General features: G+C 50.1%; 1 protein-coding gene, 1 long non-coding RNA gene and 2 other non-coding genes across 4 annotated transcripts; all 4 read left to right on the top strand.

Annotated features, from left to right (window-relative positions):
- Positions 1–331: 331 nt before the first annotated feature.
- On the top strand, positions 332–24543 carry LOC101148878 (uncharacterized). Its single transcript, XR_010131537.1, has 2 exons — positions 332–808; positions 24271–24543. It is a non-coding gene; the product is annotated as an uncharacterized lncRNA (long non-coding RNA).
- On the top strand, positions 2173–2284 carry MIR193B (microRNA mir-193b). Its single transcript, NR_106351.1, has one exon. It is a non-coding gene; the product is annotated as a microRNA mir-193b (primary transcript).
- LOC134757501 (uncharacterized) lies at positions 7337–7946 on the top strand. Its single transcript, XM_063700147.1, has one exon. The coding sequence runs from the start codon at positions 7407–7409 to the stop codon at positions 7845–7847; it is 441 nt and encodes a 146-aa protein (XP_063556217.1). The 5' UTR covers positions 7337–7406; the 3' UTR covers positions 7848–7946.
- MIR365A (microRNA mir-365a) lies at positions 7519–7629 on the top strand. Its single transcript, NR_106363.1, has one exon. It is a non-coding gene; the product is annotated as a microRNA mir-365a (primary transcript).
- Positions 24544–25461: the final 918 nt, after the last annotated feature.

Below are 25461 nucleotides of genomic sequence, written 5' to 3'. Positions count from 1 at the left end.
GACTCCAGCACGCCCCTCGGGAGGGAAGCCCGGCCTCGGTTGCGTCTCTGGGCTGCGGTGGTACTGGAAGTGGGGACTCTTTCCCCCTCCTCCGTGCCCCCTGTTTGAAGCACCCCGGGCTCTGCCCCCCGCCCCCAGGTCGAGGCTGACGTCGCCGCCGCATTTCTAGGAATGCCCCTATCCGCTGACTATATTTGGCGAGGGTTTCTAGGAAGGCGCCCCCCCACCCCGGCCCCCACCCCCACCCCCACCCCCACCCCCACCCCCACCCGGGCGGGCGCGCTAGGCTTCCAGGCTCTCGCCCTCTCTGCCTGGCCGGGGAGGAGCCGCCCCGCCGCCTGGGCCGCTGCCGCCGCCGCCTCCCCAGCGCGGCCAACCCCGGGCCGGCCCAGCCCCCGCCCCGGGCCGGCCATAGGGCGCTGGGGGGTTGGGGGGGGGGCGGGGGCGCGGCTTTGTGGCGGCAGCGGACCGTGGAGGCCGGGTGCAGCCCCGTCGGCTGCGCGCTCTCTGCAGAAAAGGATTTTCTAAGCTCCCCGCCCATCACTTGGATCTCCTCTGGGGAGGGGCGGATTTTTTTTCTGGAAGTACCCTTCTTCTCCACGGTGGAGGATTTAAGGCTGGGCTCCAATCGAGGCGGAGGCTGCAGGGCCCGCGGGGCGCCCCCCGCCCGGCGCACGCCTGCCCGGAGCCCGGGAAGGCGCAGCCCTGGGTGGGGGGGCCCGTGCACCCCCGGAGGCGGCAGCGGCGGTGAGTGCTCCCCTTCTTCCCGCCTGACACCTTCCGCCAGCCAGGGCAGGGATCGCGGCAGGTGGGTGCCCAAGCCCCCAGGGCCGAAGGGGTGTGGGGCGGCTGTCTGCGGGGTGGATGGGAACGGGAGAGGGGAGGTGGCGGCGGGGGAGCGCGCGGTTCTCTCGGGACTCGGCGCGAGACGCTTGTCTGGGCTGCGATTGCCGCCGCTGCCGCCACCCCGGCTCCCCCTCGGACCCCTCCCCCGCTCCCCAGAGGGGCGTGTGAAGCCGGGAGGTAGGAAGGGGGCGAGGCCGCCCCCAGCCTCCCTAGTGCCTGGGCTTGGAAATTGACGAGGCGGTGGAGCGTCCGCGTCCCCGCCCCCACCCCGGAAAGCCCGCTCGGGAAACTGACTCGCTGCGTGACCCCGATCTCAATGCCGCGCGCGGAGCAGGCCGGCCGCGCCCGGCGCTCCACGTGCGCCCGAGCCCCGCTGGCATGGGCGGCGGCGCCTGCGGGGGCCGGGCCCCGGGGATCCCGGACTAGCCGGGAACCACCGTCCCCAGAGAGTTACCGCCGCCCCCTAAAGTTGTCAGCTCCCTCCCCGCGAGAAGCAGGCAGCCCTAGCGCGTTGGCTTTAGCTTCTGCAGGACGGGGGCAAAAAAAAACTAGGTTCCGGGGTGCGGAGCGGGGTGTCTGTGCCCGAGACAACACCAAGTTAGGAAAAAGAAGTTAGAAAAAAAAAGAAAAAGGCATTTTGATTTGGGGGTCGGGGGAGTGGCGTTTCTGGTTTCTCTTTGCGTCCAATCCCCACCAAGCGGAGCGCTGGAATGCGCCGCTTATGTCCTCTGAGGACACATCCATATTTATAATTTATTTTTAGGAGAAGTTGTGAAAAAGGGAGGGGGGTTAGAATGAGGAGAAAAGGTGCGTGGGGGAGTGGCCTTTCCAGAACCTAGAGGCTAATTAAGCTATTAAAATGGAAATCATTTCCCCCAACTTGGGCGCGCAGCAAATTTGACTTTAATGAGAGACGATTAAGGACACAAATAACCAAACTTTATTTAGCTGGAGATGGGGTGGGGGGAACTGTACGAGGCACCTCGGACACCCGATTTATCCGCTGCTAAGGGACGTTTGGGGCACCCCTCGTGTTGTCCGGGAAGCTTTTAGGCCTGTTTGCTGGGCGAGATTGGTGATTGCTCCGGGAGGGAAGAGACACCCCGGGATCAAGCGATTCTCTTGCCCTCAGCCATGGTGTGGCAAATGTCCCCTCCTCCCACAGCGACCCCCTGGCATTTTGGTGAGATGAACCGCCGCCCTGAGGGAACACCCAGTAACGATTCCTTCAGTGATCCGGGTTCTCCAAACTCTTGCCTCAAAGGCGGCCTGCCCCGGTGCTGTCAGCCGTGAATGGGGACTCACTTCTTGGGAAAAGAGGCTTTTGGAGGTTGTGGTCTCAGAATCGGGGTTTTGAGGGCGAGATGAGTTTATGTTTTATCCAACTGGCCCTCAAAGTCCCGCTTTTGGGGTCATTCTGGACAGCGAGGGACTCAGGCCCCGGCAGTCCCGGGAGGGTGAGGGCAGAGAGCTACCACCCCCAGGGAGCGCGTCTAAAACCCGGCTGGCGGGGGGGCGGGGAAAGAGGGGGAGGTTTGCTACTTTCCATAAAACTAAAAGGTCCCTTCGAGGGCGGTATTCTTATAAGTGTGTGTTCTCAGTTTGCCGAACCTACTGTGTTTTCCAAGGGCGTCTCTCCTTGGGAGGCCGAAAAACGATGCAAGGAGGAGAAAGTACATCCCCCCTGACCATCCCCACAGTGGTTTAAGGGACAGTATTGGATTGGAAAGGAATTAGTAGGATGTCAGTTGTGGTAAAGTGTTTGAAGCCCCCAAATAAGGCGCTCCTGAAATGATGAATTGTAACGACATTAGATTTGTCTTTACGTTTGTTAAATTAGGAGAAACCAGCTGTTTGCTTCCACCTGGAATTGCAACATTTCTTTGCAACTCTTTGCTACTTTGCTGTTGAAGGCGTTCTTTTTGTTTTGTTTGTTTGTTTGTTTGGGACGGAATCTCGCTCTGTCCAGGCTCTGACCAGGCTGTCTCGCTCTGACCAGGCTGGAGTGCAGTGGCGCGATCTTGGCTCACTGCAACCTCTGCTTCCCGGGTTCAGGCGATTCTCTTGCCTCAGCCTCCCGAGTAGCTGGGATTACAGGCGCCCGCCACCACGCCCGGCTAATTTTTTGTATTTTTAGTAGAGACGGGGTTTCACCGTGTTAGCCAGGATGGTCTCGATCTCCTGACCTCGTGATCCGCCCACCTCAGCCTCCCAAAGTGCTAGGATTACAGGCGTGAGCCACTGCACCCAGCCAGGCGTTTTATAGAAGGCTGGATAATACGTTCAGGGGAAGTCTCTAAAGCAAGGGTAGTGTGTATAAATCCCCTTCGCAGAACATTCACCTTCAGTTGTGTGTACACACACACACACACACACACACACCCCTATATAGTTGTAACCTATATAGACTTTCACACATCCTAAGTTATTTGCAAGTCTAGATTTAAAATAAGTCTACATAGCAGGGAATAGAAAAGTGAGCTGTACCTGGAAAAAACCTTTGAACACAGCGTTCTTGATACAAGATTTAGGATTTGAAAGACATGGCACATGTACACACAGATGACATTTGTGCTGCCTTGGCAAAAACAGTTCTTTACTTCCAGAGTTCTTTCTCTTTAGTATGGGACACGATGAAACAGCACAATTTTCAGGAGTCCACAATTCCAGCGAGGCGCGTGGATGGAAAATTGTCACGTTGTGAATTGTGTTTGTGCTTTGCTAAATCGCCACCCGGAGCTGACTGTCAAATCCTATTTGCTTTGCTAAATAAGGATATCTCATCAAATTAGCCTTTAATGATACTTCTACAAATAGGGTGTTTTACATGAATTAACGAGGCCGGAACACTGACTGTTTCTCCAAGATACTGAGCTATAATGGAGGCGACGAAGCCGAATGTTAAAATTACTGAATTGTTAAGTGTGCAAAATCAGACAGAATTTAGTCCTAAATGTGAAACAATTTCTGCTTTAATGGTGAGCATTCGCAACAGCACAAGCCTTACTTATATTCAGCCGTCTGAAACTGTGCATGTAATTATGAATACATTTAACAAACTTTAACCCCCCTCTGAGTCTGGAAACAGTCTAGTATGGTGAAGAGATTATAAATCAGCATTTTGCAGTGAGAAGTCATCATTAATTCAGCAAAGAATCACAGCTTCTTTTCAGATCCTTCCCACCACCCTCCTACACACCCCCCTCAACCAATAAGGAAAAAAAAAAAATTCAGCATGGAACTGCTGGATACACTGAATATATTTTGGCTTTTCTCTTTTTGCCTCTGTGTGAGAAACTTCATTAAGCAGTTGCTGTTCCCTCCCCACCCCCGCTAACCCCCAAAGAAGTGTGGATTTAAGAAAAAAAAACAAAAAACACGCAACTTTGAATTTTGTTCTTAGCAATCCCCAAGCCATAGCTGATCTCAGAGAGGCAAAAAAGATGTTTCAACAGAAAAGAATACGGTATGGCCAGGAGTAAAATATTTAGAGGTGGTTCTGCAATGAATATGATACTTCCTTAAAAATAAAATATACGTTGGTGATTCAAACCAATGAAAGTTGGAAAAGTCCCTCCAAGGGAACACTCTCTCTGTTTCCCTTCCCAGCAACCCCCCAACTTAACGTTATGAACAGAAAGATGGAAATTCTTGCCAGATCAACTATAGCCTCCTAACAATCAGCTCACCCTCCTTTAATTTAGATTGTGGAGCAAATACAGCTATTTTAGCCATGAGGATAAAAATGAGTGTAGTGAAAAGTTAAGGCAAACTTGGTACTTAAAATCACTCACCAGAATAAAGTGCGTGTACAAACAAAACATTGCTGATCAATTACTTTAAGCAGGCATTTTCTTTCTCGCCTGAGCACCCCAAACACAGAAAAATGTAGAGTTCTTTTTGCTTCTTGTATCTGGAGCAGGTGAAAATAAACCCTGACGCTCACAAACATGATATAAACAACATACTTTTCAGGCCTAGTAGCCAAGCCGACTTTTCAGAGAAAGAGATGGACGTTGAAAGAATTTAGGAGTGGACTTGGGGTTCCCTCCGTCACCCCATGCCCAGCTGACCCCTTCTGCCCTTCTCATGACCTCTTTTCAAAGCAGCCAGTGTTCAGATGCTGCCTTTCCAGCGTCCCCAGTTGTAGGGGACATATGCACATATTCACCAAGCTTTAAAATAAGGTTTCTGATTTTATATCATCCGTCTGAGTTTACGGAACCACAAAGCAAACTTCTTTCTCCATGTCCCTGAAATGCTGCCCCACTGCAGCAAAGGGGACTTCGCCTGGGCAGGGAGAGGAGTTAGTGGCTGGTTGCGCCTAAGGTTAGCTGTGCGGTGTGGTATGACAGTTTTCTCAGAGATGTGCAAAAATCTAGGCTCTCTTGCTGGAATCGTGTGAGATCAGTGCTGGGCCTGTTGGCATTGGCATTTGTGCCCAAGACAGCCCAGACCTCTGCCAGCCGAGGCCCAGATGTGGCCTCAGAGCCATTACTGGTGCCCAGACAAGTCCAGACAGGTGCCTGGGGGGTCTTTCCTCCGGAGACGAAGCCTGCAGCAGTTCAGCCAGAAGATGGGGTATTTGGCTCTCAAAGGCAGCCTCCCCAGAGACTCTGCAGGGTTTAATAGCCTGGTGACCCTGTGGGCTCTGGCGAGGGCAGAACCCCACTTTGCTTTCCAAATGCTCAAAGGGGAACAGATGAGGCTATCCCACAGGCTCAGAGCAAATCTGTCCTGTGTGAGTGCAAATGTGGCTCTAGAAGATTCAGAGGCAAAGCTGAGCTTTTGCAGCCCAGCCCCAAGGCCTTGCTCTCGAGCACCAGGGCCGCGATCCTTCGACTTGGGGTGGGCCTAGGAGGCGTAGCTCCCAGCCAGCAAGACAACACATAACACATCTGAGTTACCGTGCATGTGTTTGCTGGTCTCTTCTCCAGCTCCGTGAGGCCTCCCACCTGGGAGCTGAGCCTTTTGCTTTGATCAGGCTGGGAGGAAAACCTAGGCCAGGAGGGGCCGGGCTGCAGGCTGGAAGTGGAAAGAAGTGGGCCAGGTGGACAGAAAAAGGGGCCACCAACTAAGCCACCTTAGGGGTCGGCCCAGAGTGAGAACTGGGCTGGCATTCTGGGCTCAAACACACAAGAAAACTGTCTGCAGCCTCTCTGCCCTGGCACCAACATGTGCCTGCTCCAGGAAGTTGCACCCAGCCCTGAGTCAGCCAAACCCGTGGGACTCCCATTTGGCCCCAGTAACTGGACTCCAGGCCACCAAAGGCCTCGTGGGTTCTCGATCGTATCTTAGAATGGCGTTAAAAGGTCCAGACCCGGCACCTGTAGGCCATGCCGTATTTAGCCCTAGGTTCACCCGGAGAATATTTTAGGTGCTACTTGAAAGAAGAGATCTGGGCCCTAGTTGCCGGCTGTCACATGGCAAGGGTAGAATCGCTCCCTCACAGGCCTGGCCGAGATGGCCGGGTGCTCACTGGTACAGATGCCCAGAGTCCCTGCCAGAGCTTCGGGGCCATCGACGGGTGCCAAGGAGCCAGCTAGCGACTGGGGTGTCGGTTCTGTATGGGGATGCCTTTTCACCCCGTTCTCAATCTGAAGGCAGTGAATCCACTTCCATTCACAGAACTCACAGAGGCTGTTTTCAGGCCCTCTCCTCTCTGAGATGGCCCAGTGTGATATCCCAGGCTGCGTAGTAAGCTCCTCCTCTGGTGTCAGCCATGTGAAGGGGTTAACCCTTTCCTGGCTCTGAGGGTGCTGGCTGGCACAGGGGGCACCCACCTGCACGGCCTCAAAGGTCATATGCCCTGAGGAAGACACCCTGAACTCCTTAGTCCTCAGATCTTAGTGGCTGAACCAAGAGATGGCACCTGGGACCTTAGCAGTAAAACCCGTCCCCTTTTTTTTGAGACAGTGTCTTACTCTGTTGCCCAGGCTGGAGTGCAGTGGTGAGCACAGCTCACTGCAGCCTGAACTTCCTAGGCTCAAGCCTCATCCTCCTGAGTAGCTGGGACTACAAGCACACACCACCACACCTGGCTATTTTTTGCAGAGACTGGGGGGGGGGTCTCACTGTGTTGCCCAGGCTGTTCTCAAACTCCTGGCCTCAAGCAGTCCTCCCACTTTGGCCTCCCAAAGTGCAGGGATTACAGGCGTGAGCCCCCACGCCGGCCAGTTTGCCCCTTTTGCACCACCAGCGATAACCACTCAACTTCCCTACCCAAGCCTTAGCCCTTCTGTCCGTGTTGTGGAAACCAGATATTTTCATCAGCATTTCCACGGGGACTAAGTTTCTCCCATTCCAGAGGAGGAGGTGTTGAAGGATTTGTTGTTCACTTAGATCATTAATGAGGGTCTGGAACAGTCATTTGAAGTTTTGGGGAAACGTCGCGTCTCCTATGATGCGCCTGGCTTTAGGGAATAATCCTTGTATCCATTTTGGGAACCTGCTCTGGGATTCCAGATCTGTGGTTTTCTGAGCACGTCTGTATGGAAGCTGCTGCACTGAGACCTATTTAGCCAATTATTGAGAAGATGAGGTCCCTTTCGTGAGTCTGCATGGAGCCGCCGTACACCATGAAAGCGCTCACTTGTTTAAAGTTTGCTCTAACTTTGTACATTTTTTCCTTTTTAGTTTTGGCTCTTGGTGCTCTGAGAGCTACCACTTCCTGCCAGCTGGTTCGTTACCGCAGGGAAAATGAGGGACTTTTGGGGGCAGATGTGTTTCCATTCCACTATCATAATGCCCCTAAAAATCCTTATTGCTCTTGCAGTATTCCTCGGGGGTCCCTGGGCCAGAAAGACATCAGCTCGGAGTTCCGCCAGCAACTCAAAGAAGAGAGAAAGCTGTTCCCCAAACTCTTCCGCTGTAGCGCCTTCTGGGTCCCTGGTAGATGCCTTCTTGTGCTCAAAACCGGTTATCACTGTGAAAAATTGAAAGACGCCATGCGCAGACACTGGTTGCTAAACGTGCTTTTGCCCTCCAGGGGCAGACGCTGAGATCCGTCCTGGGAAGGAGTACAGCTGTGGCTCCCCATCAGCGTCAGCGTTTGCTCTGGGGGGTTGTAGGGGGAGGTAGGGAAAGCGGAAAGAAACAAGTGTTACCTGTTTGACGAGGTCTGGTCCTTGCAGCCAGGGCCTCCGGGATCATCGCCTTGGCAGGGGGCCCTGGGCAGTCCTGGCTTTCCTGCTAGCTCCCTGAGACAGAACACTTTCCCCGCTCGCTGCCTCAGTTTCCCCATACACCAAGGGAGGGGCAGCACCCCCTGCTCTGGCTTCAAAGGGTTCTTGGATGTAGCCAATGTTATATATAAAAAGCTCTAACGTTGTATAAGCTCTGAAGGTGCTTTGAAAATTGGAGAGTCCATGCATTAAACATGGAAGGTAATAGTATGAATACACACAGAGGAATTCATGGGTGGGGAGACGGCAGCCCAGCACTGAGCCTGGGTTTCTGGGATCAGCCAGGCCTGCATTCCAGCCCGAGCTCTGCGCCTCTCTTGCTGTGTCACCCGGGACAAGTGAGTCAGTCTCTCTGAGCCACCAGCTCCTCAGGCATGAAACCTGTAACTCAGACTCCCAAGTCTGATTTGCACATCTCTGATTTTAAGCGGCGCCGGCTAAAGGTGAAAATTATTCTAGTAGGTATTCTTTGCACTGCTGATTTCTACTTCAGGCAATTGGTTGGTTTTCCATTTAGGGTCGGGAGACAGGGGCCCTTTTTTTTTCCATCAATTGATGTCAGTTAAACAAAAAAGAGTGGGTTTTTTGGAAGAAAAATATTAAGCAACTACAGGTGCCCTGAGGATGGGACAGAAATCAAGAAAGTCGTGTGTAAAGTTTCAGAGGTCCACTTTTAGAGAATTCTTGTTTATCTCAGGGATTTTCCGCACTCCTGTAGTCGGTGTGGGGAGGGGTGGGGGGAGATGGGGGAGTTGCCAGTTCAGATCTGTAGAGGGCTCCAGCATGACAAAACTGGGTGTCACACATCTTCCTTTTGGGGGTCGGGAAACCACCCTTCCCTGCTCACCGACACCACTGGGACCCCTCACCCCCGACTCCTGCATTGATCCATAGCTCAGATTTCTCTCTCATTTTAGGGTCATGATGACTCACCACCCTCCTTTCTGGCCAGGGCACCTCCCTTGGCCTCTAGGGGCACTTGCCTGACAGGCCTCACTGTGCCGGACCTGGGCGCCAGCTGCCCACCAGCCCCCTGGGACTGTGATTTTGCAGGGAAACAGTGGGTGATCAGTCCCAGCCAGCAGGGGCCAACTCCGGTTTCACTTTCTGCTGCGTCATGGGGTGGGGGGTGGCAGCGGGCCCCCGCTGGCCAGCTAGAGCAGGCACTGAGAGGCCTGCAGACAGCTGCCGGCCCTGCTGCCAGAACGCACCCCCCACCCACCCCCTGCAGCCTGCCAGGATGGGGGCTGGGCTCTCAGGAGCCCCTTAAATCTCTCCACCTGCACAGTGTCGGGGACCTCAAGTGAGAAAAGCCTGGAGCCGATGAGATGGTTTCCTGAGCTGTTGGAGATTCCCCCAAAACAACCTTTTTTTTTTTTTTTTTTTTTTTTTTTTTTTTTTTTTAATTGAGACAGGGTCTCTCTTTGTCACTCAGGCTGGATTGCAGTGGTGCAGTCAAAGCTCACTGCAGCCTCAAACTCCTGAGCTCAAGCGATCGTCCTGCCTCGGCCTCCCAAAGTGGCTGGGCTACAGGTGCATGCCACCGAGTCCTGCCCAAAACAAGCTTGTAAATCACGCAGGCTAGAAACTCAAGAGAGCTGTGACTGTTGCTTCTGGGTCAGATTGCTGTGGCTAGACACTGCTTCTGCCCTTCCTTCCCTGGATAGATGGCTGCTGAGGCCCTACTGTGTGCGGAGCTGGGTGCCAGGTGCTGGAGGTACAGCGGGGAGCCAGACAGCCCCTGCCCGCATGGGGCTCACAGTTGAGTCAGGGGAGACAGACGAAAGAATCAAAGAAATAATCCAGCCGGGTGCGGTGGCTCACGCCTGTAATCCCAGCACTTTGGGAGGCCAGGGCGGGTGGATCACGAGGTCAGGGGATCGAGACCATCCTGGCTAACACGGTGAAACCCCGTCTCTACTAAAAATACAAAAAAGTTAGCCGGGCGTGGTGGCGGGCGCCTGTAGTCCCAGCTCCTCGGGAGGCTGAGGCAGGAGAATGGCGTGAACCCGGGAGGCGGAGCTTGCAGGGAACCGAGATTGAGCCACTGCACTCCAGCCTGGGCAACAGAGCGAGACTCTGTCTCAAAAAAAAAAAAAAGAAAGAAAAAAAAGAAATAATCCCACGTTACGATGAAAATTTCACGCTGAATACTTGGTGTTAGGATCTCAGGAAGGGATCGTGCATACATGTCTGTCATGAGTCAACTCCCAGAACACATAGCATAGGAGGCAAGGGAAGGCTGCCCCTTCACCTGCTAAAAGTTTGCTAAAAATAACTGACAGGCCGGGCATGGTGGCTCACGCCTGTAATCCTAGCACTTTGGGAGGCCGAGGTGGGAGGATCACTTGAGCTCAGGAGTTCAAAATGTTCCTGGGCAACATAGTGAGACCTTGTCCCTATTTTATATTTATTTTTTAAAAATTTTTACCAAAGAAATGACTGACAACAAGTGGATTAATAGGAGAAAAAGGCATATGAGCCGGGCGTGGTGGCTCATGCCTGTAATGCCAGCACTTTGGGAGGCCGAGGCATGAGGATCACGAGGTCAGGCGATCGAGACCATCCTGGCTAACACGGTGAAACCCCATCTCTACTAAAAATACAAAAATTAGCTGCGCAAGGTGGCGCACGCCTGTAGTCCCAGCTACTCGGGAGGCTGAGGCAGGAGAATGGCCTGAACCCGGGGGGCAGAGCTTGCAGTGAGCCGAGATCACCTCACTGCACTCCAGCCTGGGCGACAAGAGCAAGACTCCATCTCAAAAAAAAAAAAAAAATGAAAAAAAAAAAAGAAAAAGGCATATGAATTTATTCACCATGCATAAACGCCAGGGGAGTGGCGGGAGAATGATTATCCAATAACCCAGTGAAGTCCATCGCTGGGCATGGTGGCTCACACCTGTAATCCTGGCAGTCTGGGAGGCCGAGGCAGGTGGATTGCTTGAGGTCACTAGTTTGAGACCAGCCTGGGCAACATGACGAACCCCTGTCTCTACCAGAAATACAAAAAAAAAAAAAATTAGCCAGCCTTGGTGGTGCACACCTGTGCTCCCAGCTACTCGGGAGGCTGAGGTGGGAGGATCGCTTGAGCCCCGGAAGCAGAGGTTGTAGTGAGCCGAGATCACGCTGCTGCACTCCAGCCTGGGTAACTGAGACCTTGTCTCAAAAAAATATAAAAATATAAATAAATACTTCCGTCATAGAAGGGAGATGGGGGAAATGCGGCCACTCTCAGGGGTAGTAAATGATTTTTAGGAGGAATGAATGGGTCTGATGCTGGGACAACGGTCAGTGAATAATTCCTTTAGGGAGTCGAATGGGATCAGAGGACAGATGATAGTTTGGGATGAAGCCCGTCTGCACTCCAGGTGTGGTGTTTCATTTCATTCTCTTCCTCTGTGATATGAGTTTTCATCTCTGGTTAATGAAATTTCAGTGAAGGAGTTGAAGGCAATTGTGTTCCTCTTTGGCGGGTGTGGTTTCCAGGTAGATAAGGGAACTCCAGAGAGCAGGCTCCTATGCTTTGGGACGGACAGAGGATGGAGAAACAGGATTGGGGGTGGGGGCGGGGGGGTGGTGTTGGAGAGACCTTGAGGCTGCTTCAGTTCAGCACATCAAAGAGCCATATTTTGGGGTATCGTTTTCTGAGCCCCAACAATAGGTAGGGTTAAGAATAGAGACCTGGGAGCCAGCTGTCCTGTGTTTGAACTTGACTCTTCTACTGAGTGGTCGGGTGACCTCTGCCAAGATACTTGCCCTCTTTGTGCCTCAGTTCCCCCATCTACACTTACTAGAATATTAGGGCACAGCATAGGGATGTGGTGAGGATGAAATACATGAACGTCTGTAAAGAACTAAGCACGGCGCCTGACGTTGATGATGTGCTATATAAGTCTTAGCTATTATATAAGAATAATAAATGTGAACTATTATTGTAAGATGAGATGCGCCAGCCACAGCAGGCCAGGAACATCAGTAATGTGGCGGAGCCTGTCCTCTGTGTGAAACGCTTTACAGGCCCTCATCTCACCTAATGGCCACAACCAACCTGCAGGTGAGCCTAATTGACATCTGAGGCTGGGGAAACTGAGGCTCAGGCCGGTGAAGAGAGGTATTTAAGGTTAACCAGCAGGCAAGCAGTGTGATCTCAGATGCAGGGCTGGTTTCCAGGGGCTGGGACCCACGCTTAGTTGACTGCTCTGAGGCCAAGGCATGGGAATTGCTTGAGACCAGGGGTTGGAGACCAGCCTGGGCAACATAGCCACACTCTCATTTCTTTAAAAACAAAAACAAAAAAATGACCCAGGCATGGTGGCACGCCCCAGTAGTCCCAGCTACTCAGGAGGCTGAGGGGGGAGGCTGGCTTAAGCCCAGGAGGTCCAGGCTGCAGTGAGCTGTGATAGTGCCACCTTAACAATTTTGCTCCAGCCTTACTAACTTTGGAACAAGGGGCCTCACATTTTCATTTTGCAAATTATGTAGCCAGTCCTGCCCTGATCTAAAGTACTCCAGAGCTGTCACTCTTAACTCCTACCAGCCATATATCACACAGCCAGGCCCACAGTCACCTTCCAAGTCATCAGGATGGTGTTTTGTAGTAGGACTGAGATCCTGGGAGAATGTGAAGACTCCTTATGGGGCTGAATTGCCGACATTAAAAGGCAGGCAGGGGCAGTTGCTAAGGGCAGAGGGCATCACTCCTTCATTGCTGTATCCTCAGGGCCTGGTCTGTGTTAGATGTTCAGTTAATAGTTTTAACATGAAGCCAGTGAATCGGAGACTGCTCTATCTCCCCGGACCCAACCTACTTAAATGACACCTTCCAGGGAAGCAAGTCAGTGGTGCAGTGTCAGATGTCAATCATCCCGAACACCACCCCCCATCCCCCAGTAGGCTTCTGGACAGCCCCTGGGGGTCCCCTAAGACCCTCCCCCTGCCCCAAACCTGTGTGCCCACACCTTGGAGTAGATTCCTGCTTAACGGGCTCTGGTGGGGGGTTCAGAGGTAACACAAGTATTTAAAGGCATATGGAGGCCAGGCACGGTGGCTCACACCTGTAATCCCAGCACTTTGGGAGGCCAAGACAGGTGGATCACCTGAGGTCAGGAGTTTGAGACCAGCCTGGCCAACATGGTAAAACGCTGTCTCTAGTAAAAATACAAAAATTAGCCTGGCCTGGTGGCGTGTGCCTGTAATCCCAGCTACTCAGGAGGCTGAGGCATGAGAATCACTTGAACCTGGTGGTGGAGGTTGCAGTGAGCTGAGATCTCACCACTGCACTCCAGCCTGGGTGACAGTGAGACTCCATCTCAAAATAATTAAATTAAAAATAAAGGCATATGGGCTTGGCTTCTCGAGTGCCTATAGTGGGGAAGAGGCAGAGTATAGCCCAAAGAATACTTGGATGTTAGTTCAGGCAGGTTCAAGACCCAGCCAGGGGTCAGGGGTTATGGTCTCCTGAATTGGTTAATGAGAGGGTTTGAAGGAAAGATCCCTTTTCCTCTGAAGTTGGAAGTTTATTGATACTCAAAACTCCTAAATGGTATTAAGAACTAAAGAATGGTTTCAAAAGCCTAGAAGATATTTATAACAAAATTTTTTTTTTTTTGAGACAGTGTCTCACTCTGTTGCCCAGGCTAGAGTGCAGTGGTGCCATCTCAGCTCACTGCAACCTCTGCCTCCAGGGTTCAAGTGATTCTCCCACCTCAGCTTCAGTAGCTGGGATTATAGGCACACACCACCGTGCCCAGCTAATTTGTGTATTTTTAGTAGAGATGGGGTTTCACCATGTTGGCCAGGCTGGTCTCGAACTCCTGGCCTCAAATGATCTGCCCACCTCAGCCTCCCAAACTGCTGGGTTTACAGGCGTGAGCCACCACACCTGGCCAATATATATTTATACTGTTCTTTGCCAGCTGTTTGCACAGGTATGATCCATTGTTTCAAATAATGCTGTGAAGCAGAAGCTGTCCTCACTTTCTAAATAACATCATAACCATCGATACGTATTGAATGCTTTGTATGTACTAGGCACTGCATCTGTATAAAGTCAGTCATTTCAGTTGCATAAGCAACATATAAAAAGGGATTGTTGGTATCTCCAGCTTACTGATGAGGAAAGACAGATGCACTGACGTCCAAGGCCACATACCCAGCATGTGAGGAACTGGGGCTCAGGCCTGGATCTTCCATTCCAAGGGTCAGCAGCCCATTTCTGTAAAAGGCCACATTGTGAAGATTTTAGCCTTTGCAGGCAATACAGTCTCTGTTGCAGCTGCTCAACTCTGCCTTTTTTTTTTTTTTGGATGGGAGGGACGGAATCTTGCTCTGTTGCCCAGGCTGGCGTGTGGTGGCGCAATCTCGGCTCACTGCAACCTCCGATTCCCTGGTTCAAGTGATCCTCCTGCCTCAGCCTCCTGAGTAGCTGAGATTACAGGTGCCCGCCACCATGCCCAGCTAATTTTTTTTTGTCTCAGTGTTTTTTTATTTATTGTTATACTTTAAGTTCTAGAGTACAACGCCCAGCTAATTGTTGTATTTTTAGTAGAGATAGGGGTTTCAGCATGTTGGCCAGGCTGGTCTCGATCTCCTGACCTCGTGATCCACCCCCCTCGGCCTCACAAAGTGCTGGGATTACAGGTGTGAGCCACCGTGCCCGACCAACTCTGGCATTTTAACTCAAAAGTAGCCACAGATAGTACACAAACGAACGGATGTGGCTGTGTGTTGCAATAAAACTTTATTTACAAAAACAAGGAGTGGGCCAAACTTGGCCCACAGGCCGTATTTCCTGACTCCTGTTCCAGAGCAGAAGCTTATCCTTCAGTTAGAACATCATGAACTTGGCCCTGGCAACGTTCTTTTCTCCCCACCTGTGAGGTGACAGAGTTAGGTTTCAGAACAGATGACCACTGTCTCTGGAGAGGTTAGGTTGGCTCCTCCTTCTTTGAGGGAATTCTGCAGCTCTTGGAAATTAGATCTATTAGGATTTCTTGGTGACAGCCACAATAGAATACCCTGGGGATTTCAACATTGTAATTTTAGTAGCTGTCAACTGAGTAACTTTTAAAGAGGAAAGAAAGTGTGGTAGTTTAGAAAAATACCTCAGTGGTTCACTTTGCCTGTGGAAGCCACTTCTTTAAACTGAGAATAAAAATCTTTTTTTATATAATCAGTGTCTTGCTCTGTTGCCCAAGCTGGAGTGCACTGGTGCCATTATAGCTCACTGCAGCCTTAAACTCCTGAGCTCAGGTGATCCTCCTGCCTCAGCCTCCTGAGTAGCTGGGACTACAGATGAACATCACTCTTGGCTTTTTTTTTTTCTTTCTTTTTTTTGAGATGGAGTCTCGCTCTGTCGCCCAGGCTGGAATGCAGTGGTGCGATCTCGGCTCACTGCAAGCTCTGCCTCCCGGGTTCACGTCATTCTCCTGCCTCAGCCTACTGAGTAGCTGGGACTACAGGCACCCACCACCAGGCCTGGCTTTTTTTTTTTTTTTTGTATTTTCAGTAGAGACGGGGTTTCACTGTGTTGGCCAGGATGGTCTCATCTCCTGACCTCAGCCTGCCAAAGTGCTGGGATTACAGGCATGAGTCACTGTGCCCGGCCACTCTCGGCTAATTTTTTTATTCTTTTATAGAGTCGGGGTCTCACTACGTTGCCCAGGCTGGTCTTGAACTCCTGGCTTCAAGTGATCCTCCTGCATCAGCCTCACAAAGTGCTGGAATTGCAGGCGTAAGCCGCCATGCCCGGCTAAAAATAGCTTAAGACAGAATGGCAGGGGTGTGTGTGTGTGTGTGTGTGTGTGTGTGTGTGTGTAGGGAGAGGGTGGAGAAGAGAAAGGGAATTTCCCAAGAGGGCAGAGAGCTGGAGCCAAAGGATTCCTAGCAGGAGGGTCAGAGAGGAAGGTGTGACTTCTTTTTTTAAACAGCTTTATTGAGAGATTATTCACTTAACGTACACTTCACCCATTTAACATGTATGATTCAATGTCTTTGAGTGTGTATACACAGAGTTGTACAACCATCACAATCAATGTTAGAACACCATCAACTCAAAAAGAAACCCTGGGCCAGGCGCGGTGGCTCACGCCTGTAATCCCAGCACTTTGGGAGGCCAAGGCAGGCGGATCATCTGAGGTCAGGAGTTTGAGACCAGCCTGGCCAACATGGTGAAACCCCGTCTCTACCAAAAGTACAAAAATTAGCCAGACATGGTGGCGTGTACCTGTAATACCAGCTACTCAGAAGGCTGAGGCAGGAGAATCGCTTGAACCCAGGAGGCGGAGCTTGCAGTGAGCCGAGATCATACCACTGCACTCCAGCCTGGGCAACAGAGTGAGACTCCATCTCAAAAAAAAAGAAAAAAAAAAAAGAAACCCAGAACCCTCCCGCATCCTAATCCTCCAACGCCCCCAACCCTGAGCAATCACAAATCTACTTTCTGCCCCTGTGGATTTGTTTATTCTGCACATTTCCTATAAATGGAATCACACAATTAATGCGGTCCTTTGTGACTGGATCCTTTTACTTAGCAGGACGTTCTCAAGGTTCAGCCACACTGTAGCATGGATCAGAACTTCATTCCTTCTTACAGCTGAATCATATTCTGTATTATGCATGGGCCACCATTTTGTTTATCCACTGTCAGTGATGGACATACGGGTTGTTTACACTTTTTGGCTGCTATGAATAATGCAGCAATGAACATTCATGTGTTAGTCTTTGTGTAAAGAGATGCTTTCATTTCTCTTAGGCATATAGGTCAGAGTAGAATTGCTGGGCCATAAGGCAACCCTATGTTTAACATTTTGAGGAACTGCCGGGGCAAGTCTTAATATATTGCCTTTTTATTTTTAATTTTTGTTTTTATTTTCTTGAAACGGGGTCTGGCTCTGTCACTCAGGCTGGAGTGCAGTGGCGCAATCACAGCTCACCACAGCCTTGAACTCCTGAGCTCAGGCCATCTGCCTGCTTCAGCCTCCCGAGTAGCTGGGACCACAGGCACATGCCACTATGCCTGGCTAATTTTTTATCTTTTGTAACAATGAGGTCTTGCCATGTTGCCAGCTGGTCTTGAATTCCTAGGCTCAAGTGATCCTTCCACTTTAGCCTCCCAAAGTGTTGGGATTAGAGGCATGAGCCACTGTGCCTGGCCTTTATTGCCTTTTTTTTTTTTTTTTTTTTTGAGATGGACTCTCGCACTGTCGCCCAGGCTGGAGTGCAGTGGCGCCATCTCAGCTCACTGCAAGCTCCACCTCCCAGGTTCACGCCATTCTCCTGCCTCAGCCTCCTGAGTAGCTGGGACTACAGGCGCCCACCACCACGCCCAGCTAATTTTTGGTATTTTTAGTAGTAACGGGGTTTCACCATGTTAGCCAGGATATTCTCGATCTCCTGACCTTGTGATCCGCCTGCCTCGGCCTCCCAAAGTGCTGGCATTACAGGCGTGAGCCACCGTGCCCGGCTTTATTGCCTTTTTAAACTTTGTATTATAGAGTTTAAATTGTGAGTGATGGCTCACACCTGTAATCCCAACACTTTGGGAGGCCAAGGCCAGAGGATCACTTGAGCCCAAGAGGATGTGACTACAGTCAGCTATGATCACATCACTGTACTCCAGCCTGGGCAACAGAGCCAAACCCTGTCTGTAAATAAATAAATAAAACCCCACCACTATGTATTATGGAAATTTCCCACCATACCTGAAAGTAGTATGTGGTATGTAACAAGCATCCAGTATTCATCATCCAGGTTTGACACCTCTCAGCTTTTGCCTGTGTTGTTTCCCACTGAGTATTTTAGAGGCAGCATCGCACTTGATGTTGTTTCTTTGTCTGAGAGCTCAACATTTTCTTTTGTCCCAAAGCTTCCAAGTCTCCTGCACCCACATCCTTGTGTGGGATGGGATTTGGGGAGAATGGACGAACTGGGGCAGAATCAATGTGGGGAAGGAAGGGAACAGCCCCTGAGAGGGGCAGGCCTGGCTACCTAATTTGCAGGACCCAGGGCAAAATGAAAACGGGAAGCCCTTTGTTCAAAAATTATTATAAAGTTGAAGACAGCAACAGCATGGGCTTGTGTCACTGCACACGTTCCATGCCTCTGATGGCTATGACGGCTAGCCTTCTCCTGAGGCCAGCAAAAAGGTGCCCAAGCAGAACTGATTAAGGGGACGCAGGAATTTATAGAGCCTTAGGTGTCTGGGTGAGACAGAAGTGCGCCCCTCACCTCCAATCCCTGGAAAGAGTCCGAGGATAGTTGGGTCTTCCCTGGCATGTGGGACAAGATTCAAGCCCATTTCGTTTGAATTTCCAAAAATAAGATGACCCCAGCTGACATGTGGGTCATGAGCACTTAAAAAAAAAAAAAATAACCATTTGGCCGGGTGCGGTGGCTCATGCCTGTAATCCCAGCACTGTGGGAGGCCGAGGCGGGTAGATCACGAGGTCAGGAGATCGAGACCATCCTGGCTAACATGGTGAAACCCCGTCTCTACTAAAAATACAAAAAATTAGCCGGGCGTAGTGGCGGGCGCCTGTAGTCCCAGCTACTCGGGAGGCTGAGGCAGGAGAATGGCGAGAACCCGGGAGGGAGAGCTTGCAGTGAACCGAGATCGCGCCACTGCACTCCAGCCTGGGAGACAGCGAGACTCCGTCTCAAAAAAAAACCAAAAAAAACAAACAAACATTTGTCTTAAGCCTTCTTCCCTTCTTCCCTAAGCGCCCACAGTTGTTTTATTTGGCCCCACCATTTTGTCCTGGATTCTGAGTGTACTGTGATATCCCAGCAGATGACAGGGCTGCAGTCTTAAAAACAGAGGTCCCCTGGTTAGCAAAGGACACAGAGCAAGACCAGGAATGCCCAACATGGCAGGTGGCCACGGGAGACATTGCCAGCCACTCATGGCGCCCAATCCCTCTGAGCTCAGACAGAACTCCATTAGCTTTGCCAAAGGATCATCTTTACTCAAAACATCCAGAGATTCGGAACCTCCAGTGTGTGTTGGGTTGACATCCAGGGACTTATACTAACAGGACCCAAGGTGTACTTACGCTAACAGAGCCTTGTCATGAAGGGGTATAGGGTGACTGGCAAAGGAGAGGAGAGGGTGACAGAAAGGGACTCATTGAGAACAGATGAGAACTGTGCAGCTCCTCCTGTTCTCTGGAGGATGTTCATTCATTTCACTACCTGTGTACCTACTGTACATAGGCGCTGGGGACTGAGCATGAGCTGTATCGTAATCAAGACAGGTGAGGTTCCGACGCTTATGGGCAGAGGCAACCATAAACCAATGACTAAAAAACCATTTTAAATCTGATCAAAATCGCATAATGACAAAAAAGAACTACAGCAACAGGTCTGAGTAAATCCCATCCGGCAGCTCTGGCGTTTGCAGAAAACCAGAGTGGGAATTTTTTTTTTTTTTTTTTTTTTTTTTTAGACAGAGTCTCGCTCTGTCGCCCAGGCTGGAGTGCAGTGGCGCGATCTTGGCTCACTGCAAGCTCCGCCTCCCGGGTTCACGCCATTCTCCTGCCTCAGCCTCCCGAGTAGCTGGGACTACAGGCGCCCGCCACCCCGCCTGGCTAATTTTTTCTATTTTTTAGTAGAGACGGGGTTTCACTGTGTTAGCCAGGATGGTCTCGATCTCTCCTGACCTCGTGATCCGCCTGCCTTGGCCTCCCAAAGTGCTGGGATTACAGGCGTGAGCCACTGCGCCTGGCCTGGAGTGGGATCTTAAAGCAGAGTCTGGCTCAAGATTGAGACAATTCCCAGCAGAATGAATGGAGCAGTAACACAGTCAGAAGGCCCTAAGGGAGGCAGGTGGCTCTCTCTGTTCCTGCCAGCACTCTCTCCCCCACTTCTGATAACAGACCTGCCGTACCATGGGAAGATGGCCAAAAATGGCCGCCCACGGTACTTGTTCCTCGGCTACAGTAATTGGTCCATGTGTAGACATGTGACCCATCATGACCAATCATAGCAGCCCACTTCTGAGCGGGGGCACAGCAATTGTTCCAGGTGTAGTCATGTGACTCAAGCAGGGCGAAGTCAGGATTGTCTGCAGAGCTTGTGGGGAGGATGTTTCTTTCTCTCCCTCCTCCTCTCTGGCATCCAGGCCTTAAAGAGGTAGACTTGGCACTACCAGTGGCCTCAGACAATAAGGCCAATAAGCAGAGAGGAGGAGAAATGAAAGATGAGGTGAGGGGGTTAGGGCAGGAAGAGAACCCAGAGCTTCCAGTCCTTGGATCCTAGAGAGCAATACAGCCTCTTCCCTTTCCTCATCGTAGCTACCCAGTGAATAAATCCCTCGTTCTACCTCATTCAGATCAACTTCAGTGCCTGTTGTTTGCAACCCACAGTGTCCCAATTCAGGACTTGGGAACTGTTTTCCTTTTCATGGATTGTGTAGAACTGAAAGGGAAACGTCATTCTCAGAACTTACATTCTTGTTCCGATGTGCCAGCTGTACTTAAAAATAAAAGAATCCCAGACCCATCTCCATGTTCACCACCACCCCTCCTGTTAATTTCCTGCTGAATTGCAGCTCAACGCATGTGCTGGGATTTCAAGTCCTGCCCTAATCAATTTACTCCCACCTCCCCAACCTTAACCCCAACCCACACGCACCTTCCCACGCTGGCCTGTGCGTGCAGCCTGCCCTGGCCTCTACTGTGACGCCTACCACGTTATATTTGTAATGATTTGTTTATGACTGTCCCCATACTAGGGAAGGCATCGAGCTTGAGGAAGAGGCCTCATTCATCTCCGTACCCCAGGCCCTGGTACACAGCAGGCAGGTAGCAAGTATGGGAGGGAGGTGGGGGAGGAAGAAGGGGGGGAAAAGGGAGTTCCTTCCTATTTTCTCTCTAGTCCAACCAATGTGTCACTCATAGGCTCAGGTTCTGTATTCGTTCCCTATACCTGTCTACCTGTTTTCCTTTTTCCTTTTTTTTTTTTTTTTAATGGAGTTTCGCTCTTGTTGTCCAGGCTGGAGTGCAATGGCGCGTTCTCAGCTCACTGCAACCTCCGCCTCCTGGGTTCACGCAATTCTCCTGCCTCAGCCTCCCCAGTAGCTGGGATTACAGGCGTGCACCACTATGCCCAGCTAATTTTGTGTGTGTGTGTGTGTATATATATATTTTAGATATTATATATGTGTTTTTTATATATTATATATATATATACTTTTTTTTTTTTTTACTAGAGATGGGTTTCACCATGGTGATCAGGCTGGTCTCGAACTCCTGACCTCAAGTGATCCACCCACCCTGGCCTCCCAAAGTGCTGGGATTACAGGCGTGAGCCACCGTGCCCAGTCCCTATTTTCCTTTTTCTACCTGTCTGCCCTCAGGTAGACACACACCTCATGCCCTCACCACCTTCAAGCCTCTACTCCAGTCTACTCCAGTACCCCTTCCCTGACCCCCGGGTCCCTCTTTTTTGTTTTCTCACTCTCTGTAGCACCTTCTACCACCATCCACCCTCCTCCGTGTTCTATTTATTTTGTTGATTTCTCCTTCATTGAAATGTCAGCTCCAGGAGGGCACGCATCTTTGTTGTGTTCTCTGCTGACTGTATCCTCAGCACCTAGAACTGTGTCTGTCACCTAATAGATGCTCAGTAAGCATCTGGAATGAATGGATTATTTGTGTTTGCCAACATACACAGGTCTACCAAAGTTGTTTTCTCATGTACCTGTGCATTTCATGCTTCTAATAGGTATAAGGGAAGTCTGGTTATATCTTTTTTTCCTGGGACTGCTATAGCAAATTATCACAGACTACAGGGCTTAACACAGCAGATTCATTTCAAAGTTCTGGTGGCCAGAAGTTGTAAATCTAGCAGGGCTGCACTCCCTCCAGGCACACTAGGGAAGATGTGTGTCTTGTCTCTTCCACCTTCTAGTAGCTCTGGCGTTCCTTGGCTTGTGGCCACATCACTCCGGTCTCTGCCTCCGTCTTCTTACCTTCCTCTTCTCTCTGTCCTGGTCTCTGCTTCTCTCTTTTAAGGATACATGGATTGCATTTAGTTCCCATCTGGATAATCCAGAACAAATGCCTCCTCTCAAGATCCTTAATCAGTCTTTTTCCAGTGATTCAGTTTGAAAGCAGACATACTTGCTATCTCTCTGGGGGCTGCCATTTAGCCTACTGCAGGTTATCTGCATAAATAAATCAGAAAAGCAGAGATTCTCACCTCCTCCCAACTCAGTTGTCCTAGCAGGCATGCAATAAAGAGAGTATCATTGCGGTATTATTATTGTTACTACAGCTCAGAGTGTGGAAATGATTTTTTAAACACCATTGTATGTTCTTTAATTATCCCACATTTTAAAAATGAAACTATGCCTATAGTAAGAAAAAATACAAAAGAGAATAAGGTGGAAATAAAGGGGCAATTTGCCTTTTTAAATTTATTGTGTTTAGAGACAGAGTCTCAGTCTGTCACCCAGGCTGGAATGCAGTGGTGTGATCATAGCTCACTGCAGCCATGAACTCCTGGACTCAAGCAATCCTCCCGCCTCAGCCTCCAGAGTAGCTGGGACTACCGGCTCATGCCACCATTTTTATTTAATTATTTTTATTATTATTCATAGAGACAGGGTCTCACTACGTTGCCCAGGCTAGTCTCGAACTCCTGGCCTCAAGTCATCCTCCCACCTCATCCTCTCAAAGTGCTGGGACTATAGGTTTGAGCCACCACGCCTGCCCTGCAGTTTTTCTTTAACTCCAACCTCACTTTATAAGACATAACCACTGTGGGCAGTTTGCACAATCTTTATAAATTTTGAAAGCATGTACTTCTTTTGGCTCATAGTGGTAAGAAAGTTGGGGGTATACAATATATCCCGACAGTTCTGAGACCACCTCATTCTTTCTAATGACTTCTAGCATCGCATCACACTTAACCTGTCTTCTACTGGCCAACATTGCAGTTAACTCGAGGATTTTGCCTTTATAACATCTATAATCTTTGGCATGTGGCCAAGAATACTTGTAGGATAAATTCCTAGAAGTGGAATTTCTCAGTCAGAGGAGATTTTTTTTTTTTTTTTTTTTTTGAGACAGTCTCGCACTGTTGCCCAGGCTGGAATGCAATGGCACAATCTCGACTCACGGCAACCTCCACCTCCTGGGCTCAAGTGATCCTCCTGCCTCAGCCTCCTAAATAGCTGGGACTACAGGCCTGCACTACCACACCCAGCTAATGTTTTTTGTATTTTTTAGTAGAGACAGGGTCTTACCATGTTGCTCAGGGTGGTCTTGAACTCCTGAGCTCAAGCCATCCTTCAGCCTCCCAAAGTGCTAGGATTACAGATGTGAGCCCCTGCTCCCAGCCAAGAGGTGTGCATTATAAATTTCTACAGCTAGTGCCCAGGGCCTTCAAAAGGTTATCATTCACATGCACATCAAGGGTATACCTGTAGAGGCTGGGCTTGGTGGCTCACGCCTGTAATCCCAGCACTTTGAGAGGCTGAGGCTGGAGGATGGCTTGAGCTCAGGAGTTCAAGACCAGCCTGAGCAACATGGCAAAACCCTGTCTCTATAAAAAATACAAATATTAGCCACGCATAGTGGCGCATGCCTGTAGTCCCATCTACTTGGGGGGCTGATGCAGGAGGATCGCTTGAGCCCGGGAGGTCGAGGCTACAGTGAGCTGTGATTGTACCGCTATACCCCAGCCTGGGTGACAAAGTAAGACCCTGTCCCTCCCCCACCAAAAAAAACAAACCTACATTGGTGAGGGTGCTGTTTCCGATACCCTTTTCTACCCCAGCAAGAATGCGGTGTGTCAGGAGAAGCAAATCCCAAATGAGGTAAGTGGATTTTCTATGTGGGCCTGGGTCGGGGCAGACATGGCCTCTGAGGTTGTCCCTGTAGCTGTCTGAGGAGATAAGCTATTAAGAGCTCTTGTTAGTGTGGGTTTTATTAACAAAGACAGAGTTTGGGGAGGTGAGCCAGAACCGTGCGGCAGCGAGCAGCGTTGTGCAAGTCGGTATTTATTTCTTTAGTGCAGTTAGAACTTAAATATGGTCAAAACATACTCTTCTTTTAATTTACACAAACAAATATGTTCCCAGGCTGACACCTCCCGTGCCAAGTTTCTAGGGGAAACAAAATTCTACTGTGAGATTATAAACCACTCGAGAGAAGATGAGAATGGAAAAGCCGCCGAGTTAGCTCTCTCTACATGCCCAGAACTGGGCTGCTAAGAGGTGTCTTTTTTTTCATTGCAGATAAACCTGCCAGTAATTTCAGCAAATGAAACGTGGAACACGTCAAGGCCAGAGGATGGAAAAGGCTCCAGTTTTGATAAAAGGAGGCCTGCTTGGCTTGGAATCTTCTCTCCTGCTGGTTGGGAGATGCAAAGATGTTTCCAGAGAGGGGCTGATGAATTGAGGGGAAAGAAATGAGCCCAGTATGAGTCCCCTTTCAGGGCTGAGCGCGTATAAAACCAAACAACTTGGAACCGCTCCAAGAGAGGGGATTAAAGCAACATGTTATTCTGAGTGATTGCTTAATTTATTGAGCTGCGGCTGGATCTGTAATGAAATACAGCCCTTGTAACTGATAACCTCCTGCTGCCATTGAACTTCTACAATTAAGGAATATTTTCTGAGTTTCTCTGGAACGGCTCTGAATTTTTAGCCTCTGTGGTAGGGTGCTTCTGAACATTTGTTTTCCAGGCAATTTTTTTTGAGTATTAGGCTGATGTTAATAAATAAGCAGCATTTTATTGAGTGTTTTGTGGGAACCAGGAACTTTATATACATTATATCTAATCCTGACACTAATCCTGTCAATATCCAGTGAAATAACCCCTATTATTCCCTATTTTACGGATGTGAAGCCACAAGACGTTAGGTCATTTTCTAGAGTGGTGCTGTCCAAGACAGTAGCTGTGATGGCTCCTTGTGGCTATTGATGTGTAAATTAGTTAAAATTAAATAAATTTTAACATTTACACCCTAGGTTGCACTAACAATGAGTTCAAGTGCCCAGCAGCCCCGTGTACTGTGGCTGATGGCTACCACATTGGACAGTGCAGATATAGACCATTTGAAGGTTGCACAAGTGCTATTGGTCAGCACTGACTTAGATTTCCTTTTTTTTTTTTTTTTTTTTGAGATGGAGTCTCGCTCTATTGTCCAGGTTGGAGTGCAGTGGTGCAATCTCGGCTCACTGCAACCTCCGCCTCCTGGGTTCAAGTGATTCTCCTGCCCCAGCCTCCTGAGTAGCTGGGACTACAGGTGCATGCCACCATGCCCAGCTAATTTTTGTATTTTTAATAGAGATGGGGTTTCACTGGCCAGGCTGGTCTCGAACTCCTGACCTCAGGGGATCCACCTGCCTCAGCCTCTCAAAGTGTTGGGATTACAGGTGTGAGCCACCACGCCCAGCCAGGTTCAGATTTCATAGCTAGAACC

Source organism: Gorilla gorilla, chromosome 18 (genome assembly GCF_029281585.2).
Source record: "Gorilla gorilla gorilla isolate KB3781 chromosome 18, NHGRI_mGorGor1-v2.1_pri, whole genome shotgun sequence".
Taxonomy (NCBI): Eukaryota; Metazoa; Chordata; class Mammalia; order Primates; family Hominidae; genus Gorilla; species Gorilla gorilla.
The sequence above is the reverse complement of the archived record's forward strand: the minus strand, read 5'-3'. Positions and strand labels throughout refer to the sequence as shown.